This window comes from Eurytemora carolleeae, unplaced genomic scaffold, assembly GCF_000591075.1.
Source record: "Eurytemora carolleeae unplaced genomic scaffold, Eaff_2.0 scaffold1170, whole genome shotgun sequence".
Lineage (NCBI taxonomy): Eukaryota > Metazoa > Arthropoda > Copepoda > Calanoida > Temoridae > Eurytemora > Eurytemora carolleeae.
The window spans coordinates 92,038-106,988 of record NW_019397058.1 but is presented as its reverse complement, the minus strand read 5'-3'; the positions used below and the strand labels follow the sequence as shown (position 1 = coordinate 106,988).

Sequence of the window (14,951 nt, the reverse complement as noted above, 5' to 3'; positions counted from 1 at the left end):
GGAGGAAGGATACAAACATCGGCAGGAAGGGATTAAACCTTGGGAGGAAGGATACAAACATCGGCAGGAATGGTTTAAACCTTGGGAGGAAGGATGTAAAACTTGGGAGGAAGGATACAAACATCGGCAGGAAGAGGTTAAACCTTGGGAGGAAGGATGTAAACCTTGGGAGGAAGGATGTAAACCTTGGGAGGAAGGATGTAAACATAGAGAGGAAAGGTTTAAATCTTAAAAGAAAGTTAAACCTCGGAAACAAGGATAAGTGGGAATCTTTTTACCTTGCTTCTCCTTTAAAGTTGAACAAATCTCATTGAGCACGAATAAATTTTCCATATTGATCTGAAATCCAAAAATCATATTTAAATAATTAATTTGCATCCGCACTAACTTAATATATTAACTAGTTTCTTTTGTTTTTGATTGTAACATCACTCTGTTTATCAGTGTTTAATCCTTTCTCTTCAACTGCTGTGGGGGCACTGGATTTGTTTACATTCCTCCCACAGTGTACAGTACACAATTTGCGTATATCTGAGTTGGGCGTTCCTGGTCTATATATTTGTTGAGTAGAAGTAAATTTTTCCATTTACTGTATAGCGCCGATTTAAGGATTCATAACTCTGATTGGATAATGAGATAAATAGAAAGATAGATGTTACCACCGTACTATTTCTATTGGTTCAGAATAGACAACAAACACATGACTCAATCCTGATTGGATCAGGCGCTAATGGACTCGGCATACAGGAATGCTAAATGACCCTTCTACCTTAAAACTCACCCATTCCCTCCATGAGTAAGAATGTTAACCCCAATATTTAATTACAGTAAATTGTGTACTGCATTGCATGCTAACATACTCTGAGCTTCCTTATAGAGAAATAAATTGGAAATGAACTACCTTTTTATATCAAAGATACTTATGAGCAAGGTTATAATGCAAGGAAAGTTATTTCAGTGGTGCACGCATCTTTTGTACTGCAGTGTACTGTCTCTGGGCGGTAATGTAAACACAAGATGGATGTCGAAGCTTGACATGGGATCCATTTTTCACATAAAAAAATAAATGAAATATTGTGGCTATAGGAAACTATAATGTGAATTATCAAAATTATCAAAATTTGATGCTTCTGACCTCCTCGGATACTAAACGAACACTGATGCATCTATTCTTGTTTACAAATTCCGCCCAAAGAGAACTTTTTTCAATATGTACGCAGAGTATATGCAACTGCAATTAACTTTCCTTGCATTATAACCTTGCATATGAGGAAATTGTGGGTTTGTCGGCAGAAATACTGTGTAACAATATATCAGTACGTTCGTAAATGCAAACTAAATATTCTTAATTTGTGAATTACTTAGCTTCCAATGTTACAAAGAAAAGTTTCTGACTTTACTATCAGTGGTATGCTGTTACACTAAACTTTATAACACAGGTAAATTGCATGATGTAAAGTTTTTACTGCACACACTATACGTTTACACTTTAAATCTATTCCTGCAGCACTAGGAGGGTGACGGTGGTTGGGGGGATTTTTAATGTACCAATTTAATGGTTCACCTCAAAGATCAAGGAAAAGATCAAAATGAGGTGTAGCTGCTCAAGCAGTCCTTTACCTGTAGCTGGTTCTCTGCAAAGATAAAGAATAACATCAAAATGAGGTTTAGCTGCTCTAGTAGTTCTATTTCTGTATTGTGTACTCCACAAAGATCAAGGATATGATCAAGATGAGCTTTAGCTGCTATACCTGTAGCTGGTTCTCCACAAAGATCAAGGATATGATCAAGATGAACTTAAGCTGCTATACATGTAGCTGGTTCACCACAAAGATCAAGAATAGGATCAAGATGAATTTTAGCTGCTATACATGTAGCTGGTTCTCCACAAAGATCAAGGATAGGATCAAGATGAGCTTTAGCTGATATACCTGTAGCTGGTACTCCACAAAGATCAAGGATATGATCAAGATGAGCTTTAGCTGCTATACCTGTAGCTGGTTCACCACAAAGATCAAGGATATGATCAAGATGAGCTTTAGCTGCTATACCTGTAGCTGGTTCACCACAAAGATCAAGGATATGATCAAGATGAGCTTTAGCTGTTCTGGCTTCTGGAAGATACTGATACAGCTTATCCAATACAACATAGTTTCCCAATCTAAACATTACAGATAACAAATAATACATAATATTATTTGAATTTTGGGTACAGAGAAAATCAGAGACCGAATTTAAAGAATTGAATAGGTTGCTGAACTATCTATCGCTGGTTCAAATCCTGAATCACAGATTGAAATCAATATGAATATTTAACTTTAAATCGGCAATAAGTAGTTCAGCAGCCTTTGTCTCAGAGGTAATAAATAGGTTTGCAAATTTGAATTCGAATTAATTTTTGAGATTTTTAATAAACAATATTTAATTTTTTGTTTATTCCATTAATTCATGAATTAAATTCAGATGAAGGTTTAAATATAAGCTTTGAAAATCAAACATGTATTTGTATCACACAACCCATCTTCTTATTGGTTTAACCCTGTCCTACAGTCTTTGTGCCATTCACGTCAAACCTCCACACACGCACCTCTGACCCTTCAGTAAAAGTAAATTCAACCTAAAGTCTGAAAGCGTCAATCTTGTTGCACCGGCTAGTCAAATTGAGTTTCTGCTTTATTTACCTAATGTCCTGTCCATACAGTACAAACTGGGACTGGAAAGGTTGACCCGGCTTGGAAATTCAAATGAACTATGGCTGCCCGTGGTATAAAGGGCGGAATAATTATGTTGATACTAGTCCATTAGAAAATATGTAGATTAACTTTTTTTTTAACTTTAGAAAAGTTGCTTTTCAATTGGGACTAGTTTTGAAAACCAAAACAAAAAAGTGATTGCAAAATTTTATTGTAAAACTGGTTATTTCTAAAACTGACTCTATGAAATGAAAAATAGTTTTGCAATTTTGTTGTTGAATGATATTTACATAAAACAATAACTACACTTACATTATATTTTATGAAGATTTGTTTAGTCTACATATTATGCAAGAAAAGTTTCCGAGGAATTTATATAAAAAGGAATATTTTCTTGATTGTTTTCGACAGAATATACTTGTGCTGCAGACAGTAGAGATCTTATAAGAAAAAATATATAATATCAAAAACAGCTTCCTTCACGCTTTGCGGCATTCGTCAAATAGTAATAATTTTGGTCATTAAAGCAAAAATTTTATTAGTCCTTTATAAACCTTAAAAAGGCTAGTATTGGGTGTATTCTTTGAAAACTTTTTAAAATGAGATGAGTGAAAAAAGGAACATTTTCCCTAAAAATTGTAAATCTTTAAACTAGAAATAGAAGATGAAGTCTGCAAAGCCTTCTTAAAAATGTATTTCTATTTTTAAAAAGATTTCTTGGAAAAGCTAAATTTTACACAATATATTTTGAACACAATATTAAAAATGAATTTTCAAAAACCTAATTCCATGACTTAATGCCACGTGTAGGGAGTCACTGTAATTTTGTTTAAAGGGGCTGAATCCTTAGATTAACCGTCCCGGTTTGCCTTCAGAGGGCCAAACTTAAAAGAAATTTACAGGGTATCCCAAACCAAACCTGGCCACGAAACCGGGTTAGCTCTCTTAAGTCTGGGTTTGAGTTTCGTAAGGGTTTCGGGAAACTCCGAAAACTCAGAATGTTACGGGGCAATACCTCAAAATGAAACCCTTGTATAGGAGTAGGGTTACGGCTGGGAAAGTGAGTTTCGTAGTGATTGTGGAACATATGAAGCACCATTTCTTCGTATTTATGCTTTAAATGGCTTCATATATGTTCCAAATACTTGATCCGTTAAGATCTCTCTCTCTATAGACTCGATATTGAATAGAGTACAGTCAAATCGAACTTAAAAACATTTTTCTGTTAAAAGTGAATACAGTAATTTATTTACGTTTATCTGCTAGCAGGCCCGTAACCAGGGGGGGGGGTGCAAGGGTGCACGTGCACCCCCCTTTCTTCTAAAAGAGGGGTGCAATGACGAATTTGCCCCCCCCCCCCCTAGTCCCATATAACAGAAATTGTTTTCATAAGTTTCTAAAATCTAGTTTTAAATTATATAGCCCGAGTAAGAATAATAATATCAATAGACTGCTGAAGAAAAATTAACATCAATCTACCTAATACATTAAAATAGTTTTTTTTTTCAAAAAGTCCTGTAAATTACTTTTGCTTAAAAATCTTAGTGATATTGTAAAAATTTAGAATGCAACAGAAAAAAAAATTGTAGCCTTAGAAATTTTTTTTAATGAGATCCTTGTGCAAAAAAAACTTTTTTAAGTTTAATAAGTACCAAAAATATTCTATAAACTAAAAGAAAGTCTCAGCAAATTCACAAATGTATCTGATGACATCACACAACTACAGATATTTTTAAAAAAATCTGTAGCTCCACCTTTCTGGACATTATAAGAGTGTAAATTTAAATCTTTCCTTGGATGGGCCGACTATAACGCCAAAAAACTGATACCAATTTGATCACTTTCCAGTGCGTAGCAGCTTTATTCATAAAACACCACAGCTGGAGACTCCAATGACAGCATATTTTAACCCAGTTTCCTAGAGTTTCAAAATACGTTTTAAGAACATGAAACCCGAACTCTGCCAAACCTGGGTTTCAGGAAACCGGGTATCGTAGCGAGTTTTATAATTTTCTTAAGTTTTGCCCTCTGTAGTCTGTATGTGTACTGTACTGTACATTTTCCTTGCTGCTTTAAACTGGGCCTGCTTCTTGTAATGAACCGGAGTTTACAGTGGAGAGGGAGCCCCCCCCCCCCTCTGGATTAAATTATCCAGAGACCATCCATCTTTAAAGGGAATAAGAAAATAAGGAATACCTGTGTTCTTCTTCCAGAGCTTCTTCCTCGTCTGGAATTTCATTTCTATCCACCTTAAATATGCTTACAGTTTACAAAGGTCACAGAGAACATTGAGTACACAGAGTTACATTTCTATCCACATAAAATGATAAAATATTTATACAGTTTACAGAGGTCACAGGGTATACATAGAGTATATCGAGTACATAGAGTTTTATGGCTATGTATAAAATCTACAGAGCCCAAAACTTAAGACAGAGTATCGTAATGAAAACCAGTTTTAAAACCCGGGTTTCGCGAATGGGGTTAGGCAGTTTTGTGAATATCAATATTCTTGTAATGAAATATTATTTTTTTCAAGTTGTTTATATTTTCCATTTTTTTCGAATCTCTTAAATCAAAATCTGCACAAATGCTAAGACCCCAGAAAAGAAACTCGGTAGTTTCGTTCAACGATACTCTTTTAAATTTCGGGCTTAGAGGTCACAGAAAGCATAGAGTACATAGAGTACATAGAGTACACAAAGTTACATTTCTATCCACCTGAAATATTTATACTGCAGACTATAACAGAGGTCACAGAGAACATAGAGTTATCAAGTACATAGAGTCGTATGGCTATTTATACAGTTTACAGAGGTCACAGAAAGTGCGCAGAGTTTTATGGCTGTTTATACAGTTTACAGAGGTCAGTGTCACAGAGAACATAGAGTACATAGTACACAGAGTTACATTTCTATCCACCTGAAATGTTTATACAGTTTACAGAGGTCACAAAGAGCATAGAGCACATATCAAGAATATAGAGTTTTATGGCTATGTATACAGTTTACAGAGGTAACATAGAGCATAGAGCACATAGAGTACACAGAGTTACATTTCTATCCACCTGAAATATGTATACAGAGCTCACAAAACACATAGAGTACATAGAGTACACATTGAGTACATGGAGTACACATTGAGTACATGGAGTACACATAGAGTACATAGAGTACATATTCAGTTTGCAGACTTCACATAGAACACAGATTTAGTGATTGGCGCAGTCTGCTTTTCTCATTTTGTTCGTTTTTCATTTGTGAACAACCCATTTCATTCTTTTTTTTTCAATCGTTTAAAAAATTAATTTTGTTTATTCTCAAAAATATTGTTCATTTTTCATCAATTATGTTTGAATTCTCAGTGCACTTTCGTTCAGTAAAATTGTTTGTGAGCAGTCAAATTGTTTGTGAACAGTAAAATTGTTCATTCGATAGAATTATTCACTTTGTAAAATAGCAATCATTTTACAAAAGTTTGTTGGAAAAAATCATATGTTCAGTAAAAACCTATTGTTTTTTTAAAAGTCAGTTCGAAAAATTTTTGTTCAGTTAAAAACCATCGTTTCTGTCAAAATCTTTTGAGAAATATGTTTGCTCAGTAATATATATTTTTTTAATAGTTCGTTTTTTTCAAATGACTGTTTTTTTATTTCTCTGCACAATCCAAGTTATTTTTGTCTATTGTTTTTTTCTGAACGACAACATTGTTAACGAACAATTTCGTTTATTCACAATAATGCCCATCTCTATATAGAATTCACAATGGTCAAGGAGGATACACAGAGTACTCAGAGGACACAGAGATCACAAAGTACACATAGTACACATAGTTCATAGAGTACACAGTACACCGAGTACAAAGAGTCCATATTGTATACAGGATGAATAGAGTACACAGAGTGGTGGTAAACAACTTGTTTGTGTACAATTTTTCTATTGATCTCTGAGTATGATCTCTGGACATATCCGTTACAATTTCTATTTTTTATAAGGTTTATGCTGAAATGAACTCAGGAATGTAAAGTAAAGCTTATGCTAAAATTAACTCAGGAATGCCTGACAGATTGTCAGAAAATTCATTTAGGGAAAATTAAATCATTTCCTAGGAAATTTTTTTCTATAAAAAGATGCTCCAGGACTCAAAAGGTTTCAAAGCACAAATGTGTGAAGTACACTTGCAGTATGAAAACAGTACATCAAAATGGCGGTTTTACATTTTTTCTACTTAATTCCACTCTATAATTATCTATTCTCTTTGCTCAGCACTTATTGAAAGAAACATGTGTCAGGGAATTATCTTTCACAGAAACTTTTTCAAGTTTGTAATTAACGTTAATGACGTCAGGTTTTGTTCAGCAGAAATAAGATTAATGTAATGCTTCCAAGTATAAAGTATTAATGAAGTTCAAAAACGTATTAAATGAAGTGTTTCTGAAAAAGCGGCCCTTTTTTTAATTTAACATTAAAAAATACCAACGTTTTGCAGAAAAAATATTCCTCAAAATATGAAACACTTAATATTTTTCTTTAAACTCCCATGTCAATTCGTCTTAAATTTTTGACTCAACAACACATCTAAGTTTTCCTTCAAAATAAAAAAAGTCCACCCCCCCCCCCGCCCTCCTAAAAAAATGAAAACAAACCTGTCTAAAGATGTACTCCTTCCCCTTATTATGCCCATGCACGATATCTTTAATCAAGCAAGCAATCACCATTCCAGTTGTAGTTCGTCCCTTACCCATCTAAACAATATGTACAGGGTGTCCCAATAAAGATGGTCGCTATAAAAGGGAATGTTCGCGAAAAGTAAAAGGGATTCTGGCTTATATCGACATGAATTTGATATGGATTGCTACTAAATGTACTTTTATCTCTTGCGTATATAAGGAGAAAAACGACCCATATGTAGTTGCATTAGTCCACTCAGATAGTAGATAATTAAATTTTGAATTAATCATTCATATTATAACCTATAAATGTCGAATTCAATTGGATGCATTCCAGTATAGTTGATATTTCATGATATTTTTTTTTTATTTACAATATACTTTAACGACTATTATTTGGTCGCTTGGTTTCTCTTCTCTAAATATTTCAGGAATTTTGCTTGGGAAAGACAAACAATTGTCGTTTAAAGTACATTGCACATGTAAAAAAATCATATTTACCTGACAGTTGAAAACACATGCTGTATTATCATCTGCTACTCGTAACATCTCCAACAGTGCGTCAAAATCTCCAACTGTTGGGGCTTTCTCGTCAATTATAGGCATCCTTAACACAGGTATGGTTGTTATTTTTTTTAAATCATCGTTTCGTTTTTTGAAAAAAAAGAACGAACGATTCACTTGTTTTGTTGAAAAACGAAAAACTTGTCATCATTTTTGAAAAATATTTTGGTAATGAATCTGAGTTTTATGACAATTAATTTCAATTTTATTTTAGGAAGTCTATGAATAACTTGTCTTAAATGGGTTTTTTATCGAGAGAAATAACCTAAATGTTTTCTGACCTCAGGAGTTTCCGACCAAAAAATGTATTTTGTCTAAAAAAGGTTGTTAACTAAAACTAAAAAGCGACTTTTTCGTCGTTATTTAAAACTAACCGATCGTTTTCCAACAAAGTGAAATGATTCATCCCTAAACACAGGACTTACAACAATGTAACAGAATATTGATATTAAGTATTTTAACCCTATCACCATAACTCAAAAACGGCTTACAGTAGAACGATCAAAACTTCATAACTTTTTAAACTGCAAAAAAATATAAGTTTATGCATAGGGTAGGGAATAGGACGATCAAAAATAATTCATAACTTTTTATTAAGACAAAAATAGTCAAATTGATATTGTGAAGGTAACGGGTACATTTTTAATAACTCTTGAAAGCTTGTAGGCAAATTTTACATCTAACCAATAGTAGAGATATTAATATCAAATTAGCATCTGTTTCATCGCAATATCAATATTTGACATCACAACATTCTTTTCTGCGATACAGTCGGATTAAAATATAAGGTTGTCAAAAAAAACCGGGATTAGGATATTTAGCCCTTTCAATCCTAAAAAATACTCAAAAATAGTTTGACATAGTTAGTTGTACGCCAAGTTGTACGCCAAGTTGTACGCCAAGTTGTACGCCAAACGGAAGCATCAAAATACAAAAAGTTACTTTAACGACCCCCTTTATTAAATCCAAAACTGCATGCATAGTATATGTAAAGTGTTTTTCGAGTCATTTAATTGTTTAGTCATTTAAAAGACTATTAGGGCTAAAAAACGATATACTGTTTTTATTGGGGTCAACCTTTTGTTGGTCAAGGCAAAGACGTTCTTGTAAAGGAAAATGATTGAAATTACAAATTTTAACCACTTTGGAAATAATAAGATTTACAATTTCTATTAATAAGTGTTTTTTCTATGTTTTCAAATAGTTTTATGTTATTTTGTGAAAAATCTTTAATTTGTTTTTGCAGGTCATTAATTATCGTGTTCATCTAATATAAAATAAAAAGTTTGATTATTGGAAAACTAAGAGAAATGTTGCAAAATATAAAAAGAAAAACTTTTTCATTTTTTTTATGGTTTGTTTCATTCCCAGACTAATAGGAAAACCTTGGTGTATGGTAGCTGGGGTTTCAAATAATATAAACAGAGAATGTTACTTCAATAAATTTTAGATGACAATTTTCTAAATAAAACAATTTTTAGGTTTTTGTCCAACTGGCTCTCTGTTGCTTTTCATGGAATACAATGCGGATTTCAACATCAAAGACAAGGAAAGAAATGACTGAGAAATGGTGTGAAATGTCCTAAATGAATGAATTTTGACATTTCTAAATGTTTTCTAAACTAAAAGAAAAGACTGAAGGAAACTAAAGCTCGAACTAAATCAAAGTTTTCAACTTTTCTTCAGCTGGAAGATTTAGCTCAGCTCAGATCCTGCCATTCAATCAGATATACTAGATCTGGAGGGAGGGGGNCAGTACACATTAGTACACTTTAGTATCTACAGAACACATCATTACACTTCAGCATCTGCAGTACACATTGATATACTTTAGTATCTGCCGTTCACATTAGTACGGGGGGAAGATTATGCCATTAAATCAGATATACTAGATCTAGAGGTAAGGGGGGGGAAGATTATGCCATTAAATCAGATATACTAGATCCGGGGGTGGGGGCAGATCAGATCCTGCCATTCAAAATATTAGATTCAGTTATAGATATAACAAAGCCTTCATATTAAGTTTTTGGAAAAACGTCCCAGAAATCCAACTTTCTTTTCTGTGACTTTTGTTTTTTCCATACTTCAGGAACTTTACACAAGTTTTTCTTTACAGGTTTTTTTCAGATACTTTTTTCCCGTGACTAAAAACATGTATTTTAGGAGGAGAGAATAAAAAATGTCAGACCGGCAAGTATTGATCATAAAAATAAAAGGAATGCACGGTCAGACGAGGGAAGGAAGGCCAACCACAACAATTTATAGTCACATTCTTCATATTTTCTTATCCGAAACACCTCAAAATCCTTGTCCTTCCAATAACATTTTTTTAATGTCCAACCCTTACAAATAAAAATATTTTTTGAAAATATGGCGAAGTTAGGGCATAAGACAGGGTTAGACTAAAATATTGCCATGTTTTTATCCTGTTAGATTCATTCAAATCCATGAAAATGATGTCAAACTTTATTTAGGGTAAAACTTAAATCTCTTCTGCCTGTGTAATTTATAACTTTTATAATTTAAAAGTAATATCAAAGGATATGCTTGAACATTGTCTGTGATCATTCAATTTCCATCCATATAAAAAAATCATTCATTTTTATATATTTACAAATAAAGGCAAATTTTTTTGGTCTCGCACCAAATCATTATTGCCTGACCCGTGAAATTATCCAAGTAGATAATAATGTGAAATTTAAATTATTTAAATTATTTGCTACAATTTACTCACCACAACCTTATAAATACAAACAGTATTTTTATCGTTAAGCATATTATTTTTTTTACGTATTTAAAGTTGGTTTGGTAAAATTTAATGCATTATTTTTACCCTTACATGGGCATATTTTCATATTCTTGGGAGGACTAGGATTTAGAGGTGACTCGGACGATTAAATGAGGATAATGTGGCTCAAATTATAAATTGTTATGGTTGGCCTTCCTCCCCTCGTCAGACAATGATGATATTATGAAAATTATTAAATTATAAATATAATCTCTGTTGGCGTGTCATTTATAAAAACCCCTGGAAGCCTGCATACTGCTAGGTTTGGGCACATTCCAACTTTTTCTAGCCGTTATGTTAACGGTTAGTTCCAACTGTTTAAAGATAAAAATTTCAGGTAGTCGTTAATCTTAAGAACAAAACACTTGTTTCGTTAATGGCATTCACCGTGTTTTTTTTTCATTACCATTAGTTAACAATCTCAATTTTATTAACCATGTTAACGGAAAATTGTCAACAAATGTTAACAGTCTATTACATTATTTACAGCAGGAAGTATTAATGGTTCAGGAAATTGTTAACGGGGCAGCCGTTAATGGATAACAGTATAACAGTTTATGAAATCGTTAACGGCACAGCCATTAAAGGTCTATTTTAGTATAAACGGCGTGAAGACACCAAAAAAAATTTGTTAACGGTTATGAAAACGTTTACAGTTCAGCCCTTAACAGTCTTTTGTAGTATTATAATGGCATTAACGGTTTGTCAAAATGTTAACGGCATTATGAGCAGTTATATTCATCTTTTTCTGTAGACTGAGTAGTATCTAGATATCCAAATCAACTTTATTTATCCTAATCTGAGGAGATTCTTTCGCGGCTGGACAAACTCCAAATCTTTTTATCAAAATTCTTTCTCAACATTCTATTCTCAGCATTTGAGAATGTGAACGCAGAAGACGACATCTAAAAAATTTATGCAATTTTAAGCAGGAAAAAAACGAAATTTACAGTTTTTAAAAAATTTGTAAACGGAATCAATTCTGACTTTTTTTCTGAACTTCTGCATGTACTACAATGTTCTCAAAACTATTGCGTACTGCAGTATTTTCAGGGCCCCTGCGTACTGCAATATTTTCAGGACCCCTGCGTACTGCAATATTTTCAGGGCCCCTGCGTACTGCAATATTTTCAGGACCCCTGCGTACTGCATTATTTTCAGGACCCCTGCGTACTGCAATATTTTCAGGACCCCTGCGTACTGCAATATTTTCAGGGCCCCTGCGTACTGCAATATTTTCAGGACCCCTGCGTACTGCATTATTTTCAGGACCCCTGCGTACTGCAATATTTTCAGGACCCCTGCGTACTGCAATATTTTCAGAATCCCTTCATATCGCAATGTTCTCAAGAAACCCTGACTACTGCAATATTTTTCTTACCAAACCTAGTGAACTGAAATATTTTTTATTTAGCTTTCTTTGAAAAAAAACATACCTTGCGGACTGCAAAACAACCAAACATACGTTTGTCATACTGCAATGAGAAAAAACATATCTAGCGTACTGCAATAATAACAAAACATACCTGCAGTACTACACATAGAACCAAACATACCTGCCGTACTGCAATAATAACCAAACATACTTGCCGTACGGCTAAGAGAACCAAACGTACCTGGCGTAATGCAATATTAACCAAACATACCTGCCGTACTGCAAAGAGAACCAAACATACCTGCCGTACTGCAATAATAACCAAACATACCTGCCGTACTGCAATAATAACCAAACATACCTGGCGTACTACAATAATAACCAAACATGCCTGCCGTACTGCAAAGAGAACCAAATTTACCTGGCGTATTGCAATGAGAACCCAGACTGCTTGAGATCTGAGTAGAGTCCACCAAGTGTAATCAGATCTTCCTCGTTATCAAGATGTACACTGTACTCAATATTCTTCCGATCCTCAGGATGTTCAGCATATGTATCCCTGTAGTACCTCACCTGCAGTACACATTAGTACACTTTAGTATCTACAGAATACATCATTACACTTCAGCATCTGCAGTACACATTGATATACTTTAGTATCTGCCGTTCACATTAGTACGCTTTACCATCAGCAGTACACATTAGTACAATTTAGTATCTACAGAACACATTAGTACACTTTAGTATCTACAGAACACATGAGTACACTTTAGTATCTACAGAACACATCAGTACACTTTAGCAACAGTACACATTAATACAATTTAGCATCTGCAGTAGACATTAATAAGTACACTATAGTATCTACAGAACACATGAGTTCACTTTAGCATCTGCAGTACACATTAATACACTTTAGCATATGCAGTACACATTAATACACTTCAGCATCTGCAGTAGACATTAGTAAGTACACTTTAGTGTGTACAGAACACATGAGTACACTTCAGCATCTGCAGTACACATTGATATACTTTGCAGTACACATTGGTAAGCTTTAGCATCAGCAGTACACATTAGTACGCTTTAGTATCTGCAGTAGTACACATTAGTACAATTTAGTATCTGCACTACACATTTGTATATTTTAGTACCTGTAGTACAAATTAGTACACATTAATACACTTTGATACACTTTAATACATGCAGTGTACATTTGTACACTTTGATACACTTTGGTAAATGCAGTATACATAAAAGTACACTTCAGTAGCGCACTACACGTTAACACACTTTAGGACCTATAATATATTAGTATACATTAGTACTTGGAGAACACTATAGTAGACACTATACCAACTGCAGTACACATTATAATACTTTTATACCTGTCGTACACATTTGAAACCGCATTAAACGTTTGAACACATTAGTATAATGGAGGAGACTGTAAAGATGACTTGAAACTCTTAAAGTACGACAATCCCATGTTAAAATGAAGTCTTCTGCCTTGAATATAGTTTTTTACGGCTAAAATCATGATTTCGTAAAGAAACAAAAAAGCTATAGATGCAGAGATTCATGCACTTAAGGAAACGGTATAAATTCCGTACAGTCGTCTGTGAAGTATTATCTGTTCTGTATTTAAAACTGCTCCCGCATTTACGTAAAACAGTATAAAACCCAATGAAAAATTGTCAAGACGACATTTGATAAATTCTTTCGATGTATGGCTGATTTAGGGTTTAACTGTAGAAGAACCATATTTTCAGAGGTTTTGTTGAAATATAAAGAATTTGATGAGCGTAAATATCAAGTGTTTTTATTATTTTCTTTAAACTTGAAGATAATAAATTACAACAATATTGTAAGATCTAAAAGAAACTGGGAAAAATGTGCTATCATAATAAATTTTACACATTTAGTTCTCTTCTTGGTTTAAAGCAAATTATGTTTCACAGCAAAACATTAAGAAATAGAAAAGAAAAAGGGACTGTGGACAGTATTGTAAGCGAGCCTTCATAACAGAGATTGTAGAAAACATATTTAACTAATCAGTATCTCGTCATTCTAAATTGTGTATATAACTAGTCCTTTAACAAACTAAAACACCCCATTTGTTCGGATTATAAACAACACTTGCCGCAATTCTCAAGGTACTAATTCAAGGAAAGTTAATTGCAGTTGTGTTTACTCTGCGTACATATTGAAACCAGTTTTCTCTGGGCAGAATTTGTAAACAAGAATAGAGGCATCAGTGTTCGTTTAGTATCCGAAGAGGATAAAAGCATTAAATTTTGATAATTTTGATGGTTCACATAATAGTTTCCTATGACCTGAATATTTCATTGATTTTTTTATGTGAAAGATGGCTCCCATGTCAGGCTTCGACATCCGTCTTGTGTTTACATTAACGCCCAGAGACAGTACACTGCAGTACAAAAGATGCGTACACCACTGAAATAACTTTCCTTGCATTATAACCTTGTCGCAACTTTTTTATTCAATGTGCTGTATGGACGTAGCAAGTACAGAGTCAAGTTCACATTTTCAATTTCAGCTGAAACACTCTGGTATGGTGAGGACGACATGAGCTATCTAGTCTAATTTATCTATATCTAAAATTTCAGAATATTCCAAAGCGGTTCACAGTAAAATTGTAGGTTAAATTAAACTGTAGATGTTTGCAGCAGAGACGATTAGGGGCATTTATATAGTTTCAAAACAGACACGACAATATCTTCATTATATTCAAGTTAGGGGTGCCGCAGACCCTGGCAGGGGGTAGTTGTGACCGTCCCTAGTGGCCCCAATTTATACATATTCCTGAACTCTTTTTATATCTTATTTTTGAAGCAAAGT

General features: G+C 33.7%; 1 protein-coding gene across 2 annotated transcripts in view; it reads right to left on the bottom strand.

The window, feature by feature from the left end:
- LOC111711483 (paladin) overlaps positions 1-14,951 on the bottom strand; it is a 31,847-nt gene that overhangs the window by 4,167 nt on the left and 12,729 nt on the right. For both annotated transcript variants that reach the window (XM_023485854.1, XM_023485855.1), the window contains 5 exons: positions 12,511-12,662; positions 7,864-7,969; positions 7,339-7,437; positions 4,890-4,942; positions 2,052-2,161 (listed from right to left, as the gene is read on the bottom strand). In XM_023485854.1, the coding sequence (XP_023341622.1) occupies positions 2,052-2,161; positions 4,890-4,942; positions 7,339-7,437; positions 7,864-7,969; positions 12,511-12,662 (520 nt within the window). The remainder of the gene's footprint in view (positions 1-2,051; positions 2,162-4,889; positions 4,943-7,338; positions 7,438-7,863; positions 7,970-12,510; positions 12,663-14,951) is intronic.